General features: G+C 39.7%; 1 protein-coding gene across 1 annotated transcript; it reads right to left on the bottom strand.

The window, feature by feature from the left end:
- Positions 1-1,563: 1,563 nt before the first annotated feature.
- LOC109102011 (adhesion G protein-coupled receptor E3-like) lies at positions 1,564-8,032 on the bottom strand. Its single transcript, XM_042716073.1, has 10 exons — positions 7,999-8,032; positions 5,230-5,346; positions 3,461-3,642; positions 3,203-3,364; positions 2,922-3,128; positions 2,612-2,844; positions 2,386-2,452; positions 2,215-2,306; positions 1,963-2,125; positions 1,564-1,786 (listed from the first exon to the last, which is right to left on the bottom strand). The coding sequence occupies exons 1-10, from the start codon at positions 8,030-8,032 to the stop codon at positions 1,730-1,732; spliced, it is 1,314 nt and encodes a 437-aa protein (XP_042572007.1). The 3' UTR covers positions 1,564-1,729.
- Positions 8,033-21,465: the final 13,433 nt, after the last annotated feature.

The following is a 21,465-nucleotide window of genomic DNA, read 5'->3' as shown; positions in this document are numbered from 1 at the left end:
GAATGAAGAATAGAACGCAGGAGAAGTTCGCTCTTCAGCAATAAATAAAAAGAAACACAAATGTTATGTTCATCTAAAGTCATTTTTGTTTATGGGTGAATTGGACCATCAAAGGTCAACAGCAAAGATAGTGGTTAATAAAATGGGATTAATATATAATAGATATGTGTTATTTAACATATTTAATTATTGCAGGTTTGCATCATATTAAGTTTGCTTTATCATTTTTGGTCAAAGTCCATACTAAGAAATATTCCACAACAAGATCAACATTGCTTCAGACATATGAAAACTCTTTAAAATATTACATCCTTTGTCCCTCTCCATTACCTCTTTAACATCTGATGATTTCGCTAAATTCTTCACAGAAAAAAACTAAAACCATTAGCCGTCAGTTCTGAGCTTCACACAAAGAGGAACTCACACTCTCAGCTAACAAACTCCTCTCCACTTTCTCTGCCCTCGCTGATGCAGAAATATCTTAACACTTCAGTCATCCTTTATAACCTGCCCTCTAGACCTCATCCCCTTACACTTCTTGTGAGCCATTTCTCCTTCACTTCTACAGCACTCAACCACACACACAACTTCTTGTCAAAGCTCTTGGTATTTCTATACTGGACTGCCATCATGTACAATCAAGCCTCTACAAATGATCAGAACACAGTACGACTGGCCTTCAACGAGTCCGAGAGAGCCCACATCACACCTCTCTTTATCAATGGCTACCTTGTAATCAGATTCACTGATTATTAAACAGACATATCTGAGAAAACCAAGCAGAATATACAGTTAAGGCTTTTGAATGAAACACTTTAAATACAAAAGATGTTGCACAAGATGGCTGGATTAAAAAAATAAATAAATAAATAGAACATTCCTCTCAAATTAGAGTCAGTCTGTTATATAGAGCTTTTCTGGGCTTTTGTGGAATGTGGAAAAACATTTGCATATGCACTTATCATATCACATTGTTTGTTAAGGCATAACTTCATTACAAAAATAAATAAATAAATAAAAATCCATTAATATAATTAAACCTTGAGCAAAAGCAAAAATCAATCATCATTCACGTTTTAATGCAAAAATACAAGCCATTTGACAATACAGAGTCACTGAATTGGAGACAGCAGCTGTTCATTTAGTTATTTCAATAGTTTAGCTTTAAAGGTAAACCCAGTATAAAACCTGTTACACTCCGAGCTGATAATATATTTTGACATTTGAATATTAAAAGTAACATAAAATAGGTCCTTACGGAAGAAACAGTCATTCCCTTTCTGGGAACTTTCTGAGCTCAACAAACAAAAAATAAATGAATAAAATAAAAGTGTGCAAGATTAATACATTTAATAATTATTTGACATATCTCAATATCTAACTGTATGTCATGTTAAAGTGTGCAAGATTAATACATTTAATAATTATTTGACATATCTCAATATCTAACTGTATGTCATGTTAGTTTTTTTATTTGCCAGCATTTAACTGAACATGTTGTGTCTGTAAAGTCTCTAAAAAAATGCTTTTCACCCATAACCAAGAAAATCTTACATGTATAACAGATTAAATGAAACAGTTTAGAAGTTCTACATCAATAGTTTTTACAGCTGTAACATCAAAAGACTGGTAACATTATTTATCATTTACAGAAAGGAGCTGAAACTAAAGTTGAATAATAATGGCACTTCAGCAGATTTTTTACTTCCTGAACATGATGTTGTGGACCTCAGTGTTGTTTGACACAGCAAAGACATCTGAAGAACTTCCTGTACTGCTGCCTGACCTGAACAAGAATGAGACGAGAGGAGCTGAGTGACTTCATGATATCAGTTTAACCTCTGAAACTCATGAAACAGAATGGAGTTTGTTTGTAATAAACAGGTAAGAAATTACTGTACTGCTACTGTCTCTGGGGGTTTAGTGGTTTATTTAAAGAATAGGGATGAAAACAAATCTGACCTCATTATTGAGAACACAGTAGATCAGGAAGATGAAGGTTCCCTGCTGGGAGTTCAAGATCAGGAAGATGATCTCCAGCTCCTTACTGCCATTAGTGAAGAAACCCAGAATCCAGGGGCAACCAAGAACCACAAACTGAGCCAGTGTTTTAAACACCAAAACCCTGCAGAGAAATAGAGGAAGAGAGTTAATGTGTCTTCATTGACTATGTGTTCTTTATTTATACAGTGTTTTGATCATATTGTTTGTTACTTGGATTGTTTCATCTGTGAAACCTCAGCATTCAGTGTTTTGAGAGTTGAGTTCAGAGTGATAAAGATCTTGATGAAGAGAATCATGTTTAACTGCAGAAAAAGAAGAAATTATCAAATTATTTTTTGGCTTCAACAGTCCATGTGAAAAATGTTTATATTCAGAACTTACTGCTAGTATGACACACACAGGACCCAGAAAACTCCAGATAAAACCTTTATCATGTTTAATCCAGCAGCTGTTTTGAGGAAAACAATTAATCAAATTAATAAAATAATGCTATTTCAGATGCTGACTGTTGAAATATAACAGATTTCAATCTTGTTCATGCCTTAAATGTTGTTTGATAAAGAAAATGTTTATTTTTTTTTTTTTTTAGATAACAAAAACAACTCACTGTTCACTGCCGTAGCCTTCAGGAACCAGACCGACAGACACACACACCACAACCAGAGCAACCACATATCCAATCACACACAGGAATCCAGTGCTAAGCACCTCCCTCTTCTTGGAGCTGATCTGTGATAGGTTCTTCACACAAATGAAGAGCAGCACAGCTTCAATGAACATCCACACAAAGCCGGAGAGAAAGAAGAAGTGCAGAAGGCCTGAGATCACGGCACACAACACCTGGAGATCATGAGAGTGGGTTATGATGATTCTCAGTGAGGCTGTTCTGAGCTGTAGGGCTCCTTCATCATTCTCACCTGCTGACGCCGTATGAAGCTCAGGAACTGCTCTGTGAGCAGCAACAGAAGGTGAGCCAGCAGAAGACTGATGCAGATGTGGATTCGAGCCACATTAATCACTCCAGGACTCCACTGACAAAGGGCAAAGGTCAACAGGGCCAAACTGAAGAACACCAACCCCACGATCACACACACCAAATTCAATAGTTCCAGCAGTGAGTCACTCTGAGAAAACATGTCAGAGAACATGACTGCCAAATCTGTGCTGTTCTTCAGTGTTCACTAGAAATGTTCTGTACCTCTTTTGGGGGGCTGGTTTGCATGATGAGAGCGAATGTGGACAGATGAACACAGGAACACACAGTGTAGCTGCTGTTGGTCTTTAAAACAGAGCAACCATCTACAATCCACTCGCTGATATTCCAGTACACACAGGACAGAGAACCGTTGGGATCAAACTCCTGCAAAAGAAGAAGAAAATATCAGAACACTGAATATTAGATGTTTCCAGATGTTCATCAGTTCTCAGGTTGGACAAACACATTTCAGTGTCTCACTCTGATGTGTCTGAAGGTGAAGTTGACTGGTTTGGTGAGGTTAGTGTTGGTGGTTTTGGGAAGAGTAGCTGAGATCACAGTGGACATCATGGTTTTAATCGTGTCTTCTGGTGTGTTAAAGAAGTCTGGCTTCAGTAGATTCTCCATCATGACGTAGCTCATGAAAGCCACAGCAGCTGATCCTGTGTGACAGAAATAGAAGTTTTCATGATATACTATGTTAGTACAAAAACAACACTCACAAAAGTAAGTAAATGTGGTTCAGTTGTAATAGCATGATGCAGGCCTGGTTCTAAGCAGCCCCAAACAAAAGTGAAAGCACCCTTAGATAAAATTATTAATAGCGTATTAATTTTCACCATCAATAAACACACAGACAGCTGCACACACATACACAAATTTGCTAAATTAATGCATAAACACGATCTTTCAAATTATGATATTATTTTCATCATGCTTTGATGCATAGGCGGAGGGTGAACCAGCTCCAGGGTAAGGCTAAAAGCAGCCAAATCTATTAAATACAAACATCATAAACCTGTCTTTTTATGCAAGAATCAGACATGGGTGTCATGTAAAATATGTTTAATGGTACTGAATTTGTATTTAATGTGATTACCATTTAATTAAAACATTAGAAATTTATAATGTTTACTTCCTTCGGTTATTCAAACGGCGAATAAATTATGTACAGAAATGACATTATCACTAAACTTTGATCTACTGTATAGCAATACTATCATTATAATCACTGAATCTGTCACTGCGAAACGCTGAACGCCTCTGATTGGCTATTGCATTCCTAAGCTCAACAGAATCGTGTGTGATTGGTTATAATGCGCAACACTGTAAAAGCGCCTAAAATGAACACTTTCTATTCATTTTCACTTTGTTAGCAATAGACGTAACAGATTTATTTTGTTTGTGCATTTTTGTCCAGTTTAGTGGCAATTTTGCTTAGAGAGGCAAAGCAGTTCTGCTGTGGCTTTGTTTGGAAACTATTTCATTGGCGAAATAAAACAAAAAAGGCAGTAGCCTATTGTGTCTGTAAGTTACTTAATATTAACTTCTTGTTTATTCAAACGCAGTATAAAATCATCATTACATTTGCAGTCGTACTAATATTTGGGGGAAAACCAGCACTCTTCGTGTGATATTGCTAAACTATATGGTATATAAAAGGAAAAAAAATCATACAGGGGAGGGGAATTTTACCCCCATATCTTGCTATGGCACAGCAAAATGTGCAAAATATGTGAAAAAAAAAAAAAGTAGACTAAATGCGCATATAACCTTTCACAGTGTGTGTGGCGTTTTTTTTTTTTTTTTTTTTTTTTTTGTTATTTTGTTTTTTCGTTTTTGCAAGGTTTTGGATTTGTTTTTTTGTTTTTGTAGGGAAATACTGTACTGGAGGGCCACTATCCTGCAGAGTTTAGCTTCAGCACTCAACCTGCCTGTATCTATCTAGTAATCCCGAAAACACTGATTGCCTTGTTAAGGTGTGTTTAATTAGGGTTGGAGCTAAACTCTGCAGGACAGTGGCCCTCCAGGACCGAAGTTGCCTATCCCTTATCTATTATGTTAGATTGCACATCTTTGAAATTAAGCCGTATTTGGTGATACTATTTTCACACAGTTGAAAATTAGGATTAATATTATTTGTGGGCACCCTCACAATTTTCAGAAGCACCCTCAGTGGTTTGGTTCTGAAACCGGGCCTGGCATGATGTCTCTTTCTACAAATTTACACACAGAAACATTTGACATACCTTCAATGTTGTTCTTGGCAATCCCAATGAGATCAATGCCCACAGAAGAATTTGTTGTGTCAAGTCGAGGGATTTTATCTAAGGTGACCTTTGGTCCAACCATGAAGACTTGACCCTCTGATTAAACACAAACAAGAATATGCTATTTTATATGCAATATATGCTATGCATATATATATATATATATATATATATATATATACATATACATATACATATATATATATATACATTGGAATCACTATTTACTATTATTGGATTTTCATCTCTGGTCAACTTTCATAGAGTGTTTTTCTTTAATTTGCTGTGTAACAAAAATAGTGCTGTCAATCAATTAAAAAAAATAATAATAATTAATCACAATTCATTGCATAATTAATAGAATATTATTTTCATAATTTCATACTGAATCTCCAAATTAATGTAGTAATAAGAAGATGGCATATTCTAAATATGTTTAAATGCATCTTTTTGCTACGTAGTCCTATTAAAAGGCCAGTATAATTGATACAAATACAACTACTGATGTCTATATTAAATGCATTTTCCCCTCAATTTTAGTCTTTAATTATAATCATTCAACATTACAGTATAATGAAAGCCATTTTTTTAATAGTTAAGAGGCTTTGAAAAAAGTAACAACTTTTAATTTAAGGGAACTTAAAACAATCTTCCCATAGACTATGAATTCTATATGCATAAACTATAAATTGAATACATATTTTTTGGTTCTTTATTTGACTTTTGAACTCATTTAAAGGTGACCTATTATGCCCCTTTTTACAAGATGTAAAATAAGTCTCTGATGTTCCCAGAGTTTGTATGTGAAATCTCAAAATACCAATGAGCCAAAACGCACTGTTTTTGTGTGTGTCCCTTTAAATGTAAATGAGCTGGTGCTCCCGACCCCCTTTTCAAAAGAGGGCAGAGATTCAAGAGCTCATGCTCTGGCATAATGTCAACAACAAAACAATCAATCTCACACACTGAAATTGTCAGAAACTCTCAGTCCCACTTGGGATTATGAGCTTGAAAAATTCACACGGTTGACTTCACATTGCTTTCATATGTAATTTTTAACTTCCACATACCTATTCATTCCATCATTCTGATAGCATGTGAAGGCAGCATTAGTGAAAACAGGCAGAAACAATGGTAGCCTTAGCAACATTAGCCTTAAAGAGTGCCAATAAGCTCTTTCAGAAATGCAATTTGGAAAACAAAATATGACACGTGATACTACTGTTGTCTGTAGCTGACATTTGCACACAAAGTATTGGTATTGATCCCTCTTTCAGAATCAAACTTTGAGAAAATTCAGCATAGGACCTATCCTCATTTGTGAGGCAGTCCAGTGTAAAATGACTGGCAAAAACAAATAGGACCTTTGGCACTGATGCTGTATATCTCCAACAGCTACAGCAAGAAAACAGTAATGGCGGACTGCTGAAGCTTGGTTAGGACCACTTGGCGTCACCTTTTGACACTCAACGTAGCCCTTTAGTGTCATTTTTCCTCCATTGGTTTAAATAAGAAACCCATTATTGCATACATGTTGGGGTGTGATTTTTCAATGTAAACAGTCACAACAGTTTTATTTATATTACATTATTTACACATTTATGAGCACATAACCCAACCGCCTCCCCTAAACCACTTGTCAATAAAACACAAGATCTAACAGGCAGATACAGCTAAAGACATCATTTATTCAAAAAATAATAATATTCCAAGTCTTCTGAGGCAAAACAATTGATTTGTGAGAGGAATAGACGCGATCGCAGTCTGTGTCTGCCGTAAAGCTCTTTCTGTGTGCAGCGCAAATTCAAATAATGCTGCCAGAAGACCTCAGCCTTGGTTGTGAAATGCTATTGGCTCTTGTGTGTCTCATGACTGATTGTGTCAGACATACTACGGGATGGGAGTATTGTTTTGAATGAGATGTAAGCGGGTTAATGGAGCATTTGTACTGCTTTTTTATGGTCATTTTTTAACTTAAATACATGTGACTGCACTTATATTTGCCTGTTACATGTTTTATATTGTTCAGAAGTGAGTAGGTTTAGGGTAGGGGTGGGGTTAGGTGCCCCAAAGAAAGTTTTCAATTCTTTTATTTTTTTACAAATGCATGCAAACCATTGAACTAAAACAAACAACTGAAACAATGGAGGAAAATGACGCTGCAAGTCCAAAAATTACGCTGAGCATCAAAAAGCAATGCCAAGTGGTCCTGACCAAGCTTCAATATGTGACGAGTTGGGAGTGAGAATTGTTGGCTGTGTCTATGCTAATAGGGCAGAGAGTGTTACAAATGGCAGGGATTTTTCCCTACAGTGACATCAACAGGGTGAAATCTGGAATCTCGTGTTCAGAGAGACTGTTTATGATTTATTGGGGTGATAAAAAATGAGTGGGTGAATTTTTATCATTATAGGCTGGTTATTTTCACGCACTGCGGCCATGGATCGCGGAAGAGGGGGGGCCGCCCGGGCCTGGGCCCAGGTAACGTATGAGGTCTAGTACAAATGATGACATACAAAAATACATAGGCTATAGGCTCATTGTTACAGACACGTCAGGTTCCACCTCCATTCAATCACAACGCACGCCCTCACCTGAGTACTGAGCACTTCCACCTGACCCTCATCAACATTCAATCACCTCTGCACTACAAATACCACACACACGCACTCAGTCAGCGTCCGGTCTCGTTCGCAACAAGGTATTACCTTTATGCTAACTCTAAGGACTAACTCTATCTCTACTTACCTCTCTCCAGCGATCTCCAGAAGTTCCAAGCCATCTCCGTGCGTGTGTGTGGTACACCTCCCTACCTTGACGTCTCTACCCCTCTACTATGGATCCATTCATCACTGCCAGTCTCCATATCACTTTTCCCAGCACTACACCGCTCCTCTGCTTGTGCCTGAATAAAACTGGCTTTCTGTTATCCTCAGCCTCCTGGGTATTTCGTAACAGAAGACCGGACCAACACCGATCGGCACAAGCATGAGTCTCACGGATCCCTTCCAAGACCTGGTCGACGCATTACGTCGGACACTCACCACTCTACCCGCAACCCCGACACCAGCAAGCACTTCCGCCAACAATGCCAGCACTCCCTCACCTGCTGTGCACGCCAGTCCCATGGCCCGGCCGGCGCCCTACTCCGGAGGATTGCAGCGGTTTTCTTCTTCAATGCTCGCTGGTCCTGGAGATGCAACCGCACTTTGTACCTAACCGAGAGATCCAAGGTAGCATTCGTGTTCTCAACTGCAAGGTAAAGCACTTCTGTGGGCAGATTCAGTTTGGACTCAGAATAACCCAGTTATCCAGTCTTATTCCAGGTTCATCGACCATTTCCGAGAAGTTTTTGGCAGACCAGCTTGGGACTCGTCTATTGGTGAGAAGCTGTATAACCTTAAACAGGGAAAAATGTCTGTCAATGAATATGCTGTTCAGTTCAGGACTCTAGCGGCCACCAGTGGATGGAACGAACAGGCCTTGCTGACTACCTACCATCAGGGATTGGAACCTCGAGTGCGGTTGCATCTCGCTGCATACGAGAATACCATCGGGCTTGAACAGTTCATTCAACTCTCCATCTGCTTTGCCACCTGTATGCAATCGTGCCTAGAAGAGCACCAGGGCCAGGCGTATCCCAACTCGCCACTCTGCCAACCAGAGGCCATCAGCTCCCCAGAACCAGCCAACGAACCCATGCTAGTCGACTCCTATCGACTCACGGCGGCTGAAAGACAAAGACGGCTGGCCCAGAATCTATGCCTCTACTGTGCATCCCCGGGGCATATCATCTCTGTATGCCCCGTCCGTCCTCCTCGTCCCATGATGAGTGCCATTCTCCCTTCGAAGTATCAAATGAAACCACTCACCACTGTTGTGACATTTACTGCTGCTGACATCACTCTTCCAGTTTCCGCCCTCCTCGATTCTGGGTCAGCCGGCAACTTTATCTCAGGCACCCTCTGCTGTCACCTCAAACTCGCTACCACAGCAACACCGTCAGCCTACCAGGTCCACACAATAACCGGAAGGCCGTTGAGTAGAAGATGTGTGCGTCATAGTGTGGGTCCCATTATCCTCCTAACCGGACTACTCCACCAAGAGGAGATCCACCTGCTGGTTCTGAAAGAATCCACCGCTGACGTCATCCTAGGGCGCCCATGGTTGGATCAGCATAACCCTGTCATCTCGTGGAAGACGGGCAAAGTCCTGAAGTGGGGCGACTCCTGTTTCTAGAGCTGCATCACCGGTTGTCTTGTCCCAGCCAAACCTACCCCTGCACCTCTTGCCGTTTGTACTACCTCAATTGAGAGCCCGGTGGAGAACCAATCCATCTCCATCCCAACATGCTACGCCCCCTTCAGTGACGTATTCTGCCCCAAACGGGCCTCCAAGCTGCCTCCACACTGGCCGTGGGACTGTGCCATCGATCTGCTACTGGGTGAACCAGTGCCTAAAGGAAGGATCTACCCCCTTTCCATTCCGGAGGAGAAGGCCATGGAGGAGTACATCAAGGAGGCGCTGGCCCAGGGTTACATTCGTCCATCTACCTACCCTGCTGCTTCGAGTTTCTTCTTTGTTGAAAAGAAGGACGGAGGCTTACGACCCTGTATCGATTATCGGGCTCTTAACAACATAACTGTCAAGTTCCGATACTCACTTCCCCTCGTCCCAGCTGCCCTGGAACATCTCCGTGGTGCCACTGTTTTCACCAAGTTGGACCTCCGCAGCGCCTACAACCTCATCCGGATACGAGAGGGGACAAGTGGAAAACAGCCTTCATCACCCCTACTGGCCACTATGAGTACTGCGTGATGCCATATGGACTTGTTAACGCCCCCTCCGTCTTCCAGGATTTCATCCATGAGGTGCTCCGGGAGTTCCTCCTTAAGTTCGTCCTCGTCTACATTGATGATATCCTCATTCACTCCCAGAGCCTAGCGGAACATCGTCGCCACATTGCGGAGGTCCTGCAATGCCTGAGGGCCTTTCAGCTCTACCTCAAGGCCGAGAAATGCTCCTTCCATCAGCCCTCAGTGCAGTTCCTTGGTTACAACATCAACAGCAGTGGCATCCAGATGGACGAGGGGAAGGTAAATGCTGTAAGGGATTGGCCCAAACCTACCACCATCAAGGAACGCCAACGATTCCTTGGCTTTGCCAATTTCTACAGACGTTTCATCCAAAACTACAGTGCCATCACCAGCCCTCTCACTAGTCTCCTTCGGAATAAGCCAAAATCACTCTCTTGGACTCCAGTCACCACAGAGGCCTTCAACTCCCTCAAGAAGGCATTTACGACCGCTCCACTCCTGGTCCATCCTGACCCCAACCGACCCTTTGTCGTTGAAGTCGAAGCCTTTACTACCGGAGTGGGAGCAGTCTTATCTCAGCAGCAGTCGCCTCCACCCATGCGCCTTCTTCTCCCGGAAGCTCAACCCGGCGGAGGTAAATTATGACATCAGCAACCGTGAGCTGTTGGCCATCAAGTTGGCCCTGGAAGAATGGAGGCATTGGCTGGAGGGAGCCAAACACCCCTTTCTGGTTCTCACTGACCACAAGAACCTTGAGTATCTTCGAGTGGCCAAGAGGCTAAATCCGAGACAGGCCTGCTGGGCATTATTCTTCACCCGCTTCCATTTTATTGTTTGGAGGGGCCCAGGGGCTAAGAACGTGAAGGCTGATGCCCTGTTCCAGTGTCACGCCCCCGAAGAAAACCTAGAAGAACCAGAAACCATACTCCCAAAAAAAAAATTCATCATCAGCCCCATTACCTGGGTCTGCCGAGACTCTTCCTCCATCCGATCCGGCTACCAACACCCCGCTGGGTTGCCCACCGGGACAGCAGTACATCCCCAGGACACGGCGCACTCCACTCATTCACTCCGCTCACACATCTCTTGGCACTGGTCACCTGGGGGTCAATGAAACCCTCTCGTTGCTAAGGGAACGCTTCTGGTGGCCCAACATGGCCTCTGACATCAGAAGGTACGTGAACGGATGTACAGACTGCGCCATCTCTAAAAGCCCACGCCATCTACCATCAGGCAAGCTCCATCCTCTGCCCGTCCCTAATCACCCGTGGTCACACCTAGGGGTGGATTTTATTACTGATCTTCCTCCCTCTGATAATAATACCTGCATTCTTGTCATAGTGGACAGATTTTCTAAGTCATGTCGTCTTCTCCCCCTGAAAGGTCTGCCCACGGCCATGGAAACGGCCGAGTTACTATTTAACCATGTCTTCAGGTACTTCGGCATCAAGGTCTGCCCGTCTCAGACAGAGGTCCTCAGTTCATCTCCCGGGTATGGAAAGCATTCCATTCACTCCTAGGTGTGGCCATCAGTCTGTCCTCTGGATACCATCCACAATCTAACGGGCAGACAGAGAGGAAGGTTCAGGAGATTGGACGCTTCCTCCGTACCTTCTGTCACGGCCACCAGAACTCCTGGAACCAGTTCCTAGGGTGGGCCGAGTACGCACAGAACTCCCTGCGACAACCTACCACCGGACTCACTCCATTCCAGTGCGTGCTCGGCTACCAACCACCACTCTTCCCCTGGTCAGGAGAACCCTCGGATGTCCCCGCCATCAACTACTGGTTTCCGGAGAGCGAGAGGGTCTGGGACGCGGCCCACCACCAACTCCAACGGGCCCTACGCAGGAGCAGGATGACAGCCGACCTTCGCCGATCCGAGGCTCCGGCATACCAACCCGGTCAGAAGGTCTGGCTGTCCACCCGGGACATCCACCTGTGCCTGCCCTGCCGCAAGCTAAGTCCCAGATTCATTGGCCCATTCACCATCCTTGAGCAGATCAATCCGGTCACTTACAAACTACAATTACCACCTGAGTACCGGATTCACCCCACTTTCCTTGTGTATGTTATTAAGCCTCTCCATCCCTCTGTTTCTCCCTCCACAGAACCTGGCAAAGCCCCCCCTCCACTCCTCCTTGAAGACGGTGCTGCCTATGAAGTAAGAGACATCCTGGACTCCCGGCGGCATGGTGGACAACTTGAATACCTAGTGGACTAGGAGGGATACGTCCAGAGGAACGTTCATGGGTCCCACGCGACGACATCCTGGATCCGAACTTACTAAACACCTTCCACTCCAGTCATCCTAACAGGCCAGCTCCCAGAGGAAGAGGACGTCCACCACGTCGTCGGGGTCCTCGGCCCTCAGGAGCGGGCCGTGGGGAGGGGGGTACTGTTACAGACATGCCAGGCTCCACCTCCATTCAATCACAATGCACGCCCTCACCTGAGTCCTGAGCACTTCCACCTGACCCTCATCAACAGTCAATCACCTCTGCACTACAAATACCACACACACACACTCAGTCAGCGTCCGGTCTCGTTCGCAACAAGGTCTTACCTTTATGCTAACTCTAAGGACTAAATCTATCTCTACTTACCTCTCTTCAGCTATCTCCAGAAGTTCCCAGCCATCTCCGTGCGTGTGTGTGGTACACCTCCCTACCTTGACGTCTCTACCCCTCTACTACTACGGATCCATTCATCACTGCCAGTCTCCATATCACTTTTCCCAGCACTACCTGCTCCTCTGCTTGTGCCTGAATAAAACTGTCTTTCTGTTATCCTCAGCCTCCTGGGTATTTCGTAACACTCATATGGCTTAATCATTAAAAGATTGCGATTCCAATACATGCAATTGCTATGACGATGATTCCACTACGTATACTAAACATCTGAAATCACAATCACATCGGAATATTTAAAACTGCTTTCGCGCAGCCGCTGATCCGGAGAGAGCCATGCTCATCATGTAAGCTTATGTCTGAAACAGCTTCACAAACAGTCTACACAGTAGGTTACAATTCTGTGTTGCCAACATTAAATACTAATAATGAAAGTATTGGGATAAAAGTATAATCTGGATATAGCTGATTTTGCGGCAGTTGCATTCAAAATGAGAAACTGACCTTTGGAACTCATTACGCTTCAAATAAAGATTGTAGGCCTATGCTACATTATGCCAGTAGGTAGCAACCAGTGACTGTTAAAATGTATTTGATGTCTAATTCATTCAATCAAAAGATCCATTCAAAAACGATCAAATCAAGTTCATACATTTATTTCAAATATTTGTTTTTTTGTTTTACATATTTTTTATTTTTAATAGGATCATTTATAACATTTTAGACTCATTTATAACAATAAATAAAACATTTTGTAAGAAACCTAAGTGAAGTAGCCTATATATTATTTTGTTTTTGTCTAATGTTTTGTTTTTTTAGAACCGTGATCACTATTCTAAAACTCAATTCTCCAGAGTCATAGCTTAATAAATACTATCTGGCATCTAACTAATATCCTATTATTATTACTGTTTCTAATAGCCTATTAAAATGTAGACTAGGATGTAAAATGTACAATCTTACAGACTTTATGTAGTACAACAACAAGGATTTATAATGCATTATAATGCCACTTCTCATGCCAACCCCCCCAGGCCCCTCCTTCTTTTGGTACGTTCCGCGATCCATGACTGTGGCTACACAACTGTGTTCTAACAACTTATAAAAGTAATTTTTGCATAATAGGTCCCCTTTAAGATGAGGCAGCAAATATTCACAAGATTCACTATGGTCACAACAACTACAGAAAACGTCACTCATAAAAAAGCAGAATCCAGTCAAAATAAAGATGAAATTAATTAATGGTAGAAAATGTAGAAAGCATAAGCTTAAAGGGGTCATATGATGCTGCTAAAAATAACATTATTGTGTGTATTTGGTGTAATGAAATGTGTTTATGCGGTTTAGGGTTAAAAAAACATTATTTTCCACATACTGTACATTATTGTTTCTCTTCTATGCCCCGCCTTCTGAAACATGTTGATTTTTACAAGGCTCATCGTTCTGAAAAGCTAGGTGTGCTGTGATTGGCCTGCTATCCAGAGCGTTGTGATTGGCCGAATACCTTGAGCGTGAGACGGAAATGTTATGCTTCTTAACATATTGTGATTCACCAAGCCTTGTCCGGCCTCCAGCGACAGGGAATAATTTGAAATCACATCATATGACCCCTTTAACCTTTTATAAATAAGAGGTGGTCCTTGGAAAAGGAATTGGAAGGCAAAAGGATAAGAACCCCTGTATAAAATCCCTGACATCATGTTTCGTTTTTCTCAGTATATTAAACAGCGTGTCTTCACTTACCACAGCCCAAGAGTAAAAGCACTGTCAGTGTCCGGAGGCACTACAGAAATGAGTTTCTCCACGGTTTTTCTACACATGAGTTTCCGCGGGCGGCTGAGTTCACGTGGGCTTGCTGGCAGGCAGATTCTAAAATCTTCTCTGTACCTTGGGCTTGCAGCAAATGTTTGTGACGACTAATTGGACTGGATTACGCTTCATTAAAACAGTTAATGCGATTCAGCGATCATGTAACTGACAAAGATTTAATGTATTTCCTCATTTACTCATGGAAAAGACCCAGGCATCACAGAAGCGGATATGAAATGTTCTCTATTTTGGAGATTTTGCAAACAACGTCTGACCCTTTCACAGCGTGAAACACACAGCGTCTGTTGATTTTGGCTGTTTTTCTGTACAAAATCCTACAACAATAAAAGGTACGCCTTCATTCATATGTCATCATTGGGTGGTGTTATGCTACAAAGCCCATTTTATTGCACTGTTCTTTTGACTAATTTGCTGTTTCCAATCCAAAGTTGTGAATTTAACCTGAGCAGAAAAAAAAAAATATATGCACCATATCTCTTTGGATGTGTTCAAGAGTCTTTGCAAACTTTACTAATGCGCCCCACAGCGCACACATGAAATACAATTTAAGCACTGTCAAGAGCTTTGGTGTGGACTCCTGAGAGAAAGGAAAATGTGACACAGAGATAATTACACTTTAATTATTTTTTACAGGCATTTCAGAAAGACTAAAACAATATTTTAAAAGGGGCATGATGAGATTGATTACAGTTATTAAATCACACGATCTGTTAAAGGGGTGATTGACTGATTTCTTTTTTTTTTCTAAGCTTAATTGTGTTTATAATGTTTATGGGGCATGTTATTGCTTTGTTTTTTTTTTTTTAAAAAAAAAGCACATTATTTTTCACATAATTTACCTTTATTCTACACTGCTCTGTCCCTTCTCTGAGAAAAACGCTGGTTTTTTCACAAGGTTTTATGAAGCCCCTCCCTCAGAAATAGGCTTGCTGTTGATAATGACTCTAAAATCTTCTCTGTGTGCGTTTGATTGGCTAAAAATCCTCTAAAAGTTTGTCACCGTCTAAATTTATTGATTAGCGTGTAAATGGGTTGTATTGTAAAAAACGGCGTCGTTAATGTCAAGGGGCATGTCAACTGCACTTTAGAGTAAAACATTTAAAACGCTTTCGACGCCGTCGCAAAAGGCACAGTCACAGAGAGCATTAATCCATGCTGTGATAACTGAAGGGAGACCGTAACCTGCTCCCGCCCATATTCTCAGCGGTGTCCGAAAAAATTTCGCACGTTCAAAGTCTAGTGTGACCGCCTCTTTATCAGTTTGAGCCTGATTGAGACGCAGAGGATAATAGTGAAGAGGATCGTGCAGAACCTGTACAAGCACATTGAGAATCTACATGGTATGTTTTTTTGTTTTTGACTAATTTGCTGTCAGAACCTGTACAAGCACAGCTCTTAATGGTATGTTTTTTTGTTTGTTGTTGTCTCATACTTTTAGATACGCTGTTATTTGTAGGTATGATGACAAAATTTTCAAACACCCCTAAGATCAAAAGAAGATCAGTTGAGGATTGCGAATTTTGTTATGATATTGTTAATAACGGGGAATATAGTAACATAGTAGATTAATTACAATTGAAGTGTTGTGACCGAAAATGCATTTACTATTCACAAATTTTTTCTTTGTAACTTCCTCATTTTATCAGATATTTTGCATGAAATTTGAATAGAAGGTAGAATTTTGTTAGTTCTTTCAAATGAAAATCATGAAAATTTCCTGTTTTAGCTGGAATGGGCATCAGACCCATGGTACCTCACTGAAAACAAGTATAATTAATAAGAGTTCATTCATTTCATTTTTTTTTCAGAATAAAGAAAGCACAACAATATTTTTCACTATTAATTGTTAATTCATATTCATACAAGTACACAACAAATATTAATTGTCATTTACAAACAGACAATCAGTTTTTTGTTTTATTGTTTTTTTTTTTTGACGATGCCTGCAGTGCATCTGACAGGGTGTGTGTTCGCTAATCTACCTGCCACAAATGAGACTACCCAATTTCCGCGATTTAGTTAAATACTTCTCCTCTATCGATTTCGATGGAAATTTCGTCAGTACCAAGATAAAAAGCTATGTATTTATGTCCAACTACCTTTCAGTAGTGTCCAAAGCTTAGATGAAGCCCACCGACCGGTTGAAAGCAACGCAAATTTTCCGAAAGTAGAGGTGGGTTGAATGAGAATGAGTGATGGATGAAAAAAGTGTAGTGTGCTGCGGTTGTTTTGTTTGATCTTATTGTGTTAAGGAATAATATAATCAGGCAGCCAGGAGTAGATATTGAATGACACACACATTAACAGTAGCATGCAGTTTGGAACACATTTTTGAGGCAGAATGTTCGCCGCGAAAAGTGATTCTCTATATTTACTCAATATAATTGTGTCAAAAGATTACAAGCAATATTATTAATTAAATTTAACACATTTTAATTAAAATTAATTAAAATTAACCATTCAAAATGAGTAGAATAGCATGAAAAAATAAGTAAAATTTACACAAAAATATTGATTTCATTGGACAAAAACAAACAATCAAAAAAAAAAAAACACTATGCTAAAGAATACTATGTTATGCATGCCAGGCCAGTAGTTGGCGATCATGAAACACCCTTCGAAAACAATATAATCATGCACATGACGTCAAACTTTTTACAAATTCACATTTTTTGTTGCTTACATAGATATGATACAGGCACCATGTTCAAAAGGTTGTGTCTTAAAGCCCCCAACACAGAGTTATTGAAGACACCTAAAGTTCACGAACAGAATCACTGAAGGAAAAAAGGGTAAATTATTGGTTACCATTATAGTGGTAAGTGTTTGCTTTAGTTTGGCTCCGACCCTTGATGATTAATATCATGTTTTGTATTGCTGTTGTAGCTCAGTTATAACAGCTAGACAAACTAAGAGAAAAGATGATCAGGTGGTGTTAATTATGGTTTTACATAAGCTTTGTGTTATCTGAATATCTGAACTCATTTAGAGCCTGATCTCTGAGTTTATGTTTTAAATTAGTTTTAGTTGTGGTGTGGTTCATGATTAAAAGATATGGGATTTTGAGTTTTATGTATAGTTTAAGAATTCTGATTAAAGCAAAGGGAGAGGAACCTTCTTTTGGCACACAGTGACATCAAGAACCAGCGTATGAATCTCAAAAACGGTGACAAACAGCATATACAGATGAACTGTAAGCATCACAAAACAAGCTACTAAAGAATTGTTGCTCATAATTTATTCATGCTGCAAAGCATGATGGGAACCATAAATGAGTTTTGATTGGTGGAACCCAGGATGCAGTGCAACATGCTTTTTGATGGTCACCATTGTTGAGGTTCTCAGGCTGAATCTTGATGTCCCTGTGCCTAAATAAAAAATTATTTTCCTTTTTTTATTTTCCTTTTTTAAAAAGGTTTTGATCAGAAGTGCTTCTAAGAGTGTATATGATTGTGCTTATATTGTACAACCACAGGACGCCTGTTATTGACAAGACATACCAAAGTCAGAAACCAAATGATGATGTCAAAACAAATACCACCACCCGATCTCATTTCCTTCTTGGCTTGTCTAGCTGCTGTATCACAACTACAGCAAGAAAAAAAAAAATCTGTTTAAACTTTTAAGGGTCAGGAGCCCAAATAAAGCAAAAACTGACCACTGTAATGGTAACCAAAATTTTGATTTTTCTCCTTCAGTGATTCTGTTCGTGAACTTTAGGTGTCTTCAATAACTCTGTTTTGGGGGCATTAAGACACAACCTTTTGAACATGATGCCTGTATCATATTTATGTAAGCAACAAAAAAATGTGAATTTGTAAAAAGGTTGACGTCATGTGCATGATTATATTGTTTTCGAAGGGTGTTTCATGATCGCCAACTACTGGCCTGGCATGCATAACATAGTATTCTTTAGCATAGTGTTTTTTTGTTTGTTTGTTTTTTGTCCAATGAAATCAATATTTTTGTGTAAATTTTACTTAATTTTTTCATGTTATTTTACTCATTTTGAATGGTTAATTCTAATTAATTAAAATGTGTTAAATTTAATTAATAATATTGCTTGTAATCTTTTGACACAATTTTATTGAGTAAATATAGAGAATCACTTTTTACAGAGTGGTTGCTATGTCATCATACCTATTATTTGTAAATGCTACTGCTTCTGTTAGCTTTTAATATATGGTTTTATCCTGATTAAAGCTTAAATACAGTACGGCAACTGCACGTGCGTCCATGTTTAATGTTTCTCATATCTATGTGAAAATAAGTTTATAATTGGAACGGTTCATTGTTGGAGCTGAGCTGAATAAGAGAGAGAGAGAGAGAATCAGAGCGTGTGCAGAGCAGGGGGACACAAGGAACAGGATTGAGAATCACTGCTTTAGAACATTGATTTTGAAACTTGTGAATCCATTAGAATCGTTAGAAGACAGAATTGTGATTTATATATGAATAGACTTTTACGTGCACCTCTAGTTTTCTTCCTCTTCTCTAGAGCAACGCATCAAGGTCTCGCCCCCTTTGTTGTATGTTCCTGAGGGCAGGGTTTATCCAGGCGGGAAGGAAGTCGACCGGAAGTTGAAGTCTGCCGCGTGCCGCCATCTTGTAGCAGAACTTCACTTACGCAAGTGAAGTTCTGCTACAAGATGGCGGCACGCGGCCGACTTCAACTTCCGGTCGACTTCCTTCCCATTAGCATCCCATTGACTCCCATTCATTTTGGTGTCATTTTGACAGCGAATAACTTTACATCTGAGGCGTTTAAAGTCTCCATTTGTCCATTATATATTTCTAAAGATACACGACAATGTATAAAGGGCTCCATTACCTTCTATGTTACATTATGGCCCCGTAGAAACAGTTTTTGTAAAAAGAGGCTAACGATTGCGTCATAACCACTAAGAAATTATCAGGAAATTTTACAGGCAGTGTAAGAAAAATCTCAATGTCAATCGCGGTTAACGTTCCTTTATTTATTTACAGATCTACGCTTGAAGATGAATGTGATCCCTTTCATCCTGGTCAGAAGCCATCTACAAAGTGTCATAGCCTTCATAACGTGAAATAAAGAAAAAAGTTTTTTGTTCAAGTTTTCAAAGTTCAAAGTTTTTGACCATGATTTATTAGCCAAAACTGCATGATTTAACACCTAGCTCACAATTATTTGAATATAAGCCTATGGGCAAATGTTTTACGTGAAGAGATGAAATCATGTAGAACAATAAGCAATTTTAAAAGACTATAAATGAACAGCCTATATTGAATCGATACGAAAATGACTCGAGGGGATATTGTATACTGACAGTATGGTTCCTGGGATTATATATGTCTGTTTTGGATGGGTTACGATTCGGTTTGATGTAGATAGAAGGAAACGAACATGTTTTTAATGTGTGCGTTTATGCATGTATGTGTGCATGTGCTATTTGAATCACTTTTAATAATTTTGGATGATTGTACATGTTCTTTGTTATCTATTATTTATATATATATATTTATATATATTATATTATATATATATATATATATATATATATATACATATACACATAGATATATATATATATTATGTGTGTGTGTGTGTGTGTGTGTGTGTTCAAAATAAGCTAACTAAACTAAAGTACTGCAGAAAGGCAAACGATTACAATCCAAAAATAGGCTATAATTTCAGAAAAGTCAATTTTAAAATACTATACAAAATAATTAATCAGAATACTTACTCCTGCTCACTCACGCCAAAGAACTCCCCGCTCAAGCTCGCCGTCTCTGCAAGATTAACGATGGCAGTTTGCACGCACAGCTACTAGAAGATTTACATCTGTCAGACAGGTTGCTGACGTAATCAAGCTTAGTTTGAGTCTGCGCGTCAGAAACGGAAGTGCTAAAAATCGCTAAAAATGGGCTTCACTTGTCTCAATTGAGTTCCAATGGGGTCGCTGTGTCCATTTCTTTTACTGTCTATGGGTTTATCAGGGTTTGTGAAGTCACGAACCCAGGAAGTAACTTGTCGTAGTCCCTACCAGTCGTTTTTGTAGGCATTAAACTGCCAGAATTTTAAAAGACGATATTTCCATTTGCATTGAACTTTCAGTGCCGCAACTTTGCAGATATTGTTTATGCTCAAACAGCAACATTACACACTAACTAATGTTAAAAAAGTGAAATCGCAATCAACCACCCCTTTAAGACAAGGTCACACAAGTTCTTTTGTGTCACATTGAAGAATTTATGCAGTAAATTTGTTTCCATTTTATTTTGATTCAGTCGAGCTCATATGTTTTCTTTTTTTTGTTTGTTTGTTTTTTTGTTTTGTTTTTTTGGGGGGGGGTTGTTTGTTTTGTTTTTTGATGTGAATTTTGGAATTTCCAAGATAGTTGGAAACATTGCTATTGATCAAAGCTGTGAGTCTAAAATGTAAGAAAAAAATCAGAAACTCAACTTACAGTGCATCCTTCCTGCAGCGTTATATTTATACCTGCAATGGCAGAAATCAGCGTGAAGACAACAATACAATACAGCTGTGAACGGAAATTCAAAAGTGTCAACCCATAAAACAAAGCAACCATAAATGTGAGAATGAAGAGAAGCATATATATATATATATATATATATATATATATATATTATACTATATATATATATATATATATATATATATATGTGTGTGGTGTGTGTGTGTGTGTGTGTGTGTGTGTATATATATAACATTAAGGAAACCAATGAATAAATGAATCCAATAAACCCCAAGCAGTTAAATTCTTTTCATTAAACCAGTTTCTTTCAAAAAAGTAAACAAAGCTTTATATATCTGATCTCGAGCTTTAAATAGGTTTTTAAGATTCAGTGTGTTCACTCCATATTTCTTTAATTCATCTCTTAATTTTATCCTTTGATTTTCATATTTGACACATTGGCTAATCACATGTTCCGCTGAA

The sequence above is a fragment of the Cyprinus carpio genome, chromosome B1 (assembly GCF_018340385.1).
Source record: "Cyprinus carpio isolate SPL01 chromosome B1, ASM1834038v1, whole genome shotgun sequence".
Classification (NCBI taxonomy): domain Eukaryota; kingdom Metazoa; phylum Chordata; class Actinopteri; order Cypriniformes; family Cyprinidae; genus Cyprinus; species Cyprinus carpio.
This window is presented reverse-complemented; position numbering and strand designations above follow the sequence as displayed.

Excerpts from the sequence above, each read along its gene's own strand:
- LOC109102011 (XM_042716073.1), bottom strand. The coding sequence starts at position 8,032 with ATGGCTTGGAACTTCTGGAGATCGCTGGAGAGAG. Across the intron at positions 5,347-7,998 it reads CTGGAGATCGCTGGAGAGAG|AGGGTCAAGTCTTCATGGTT; the intron begins GTAAGTAGAGAT and ends GTGTTTAATCAG. Across the intron at positions 2,307-2,385 it reads CTGTGTGTGTCATACTAGCA|TTAAACATGATTCTCTTCAT; the intron begins GTAAGTTCTGAA and ends CTTTTTCTGCAG.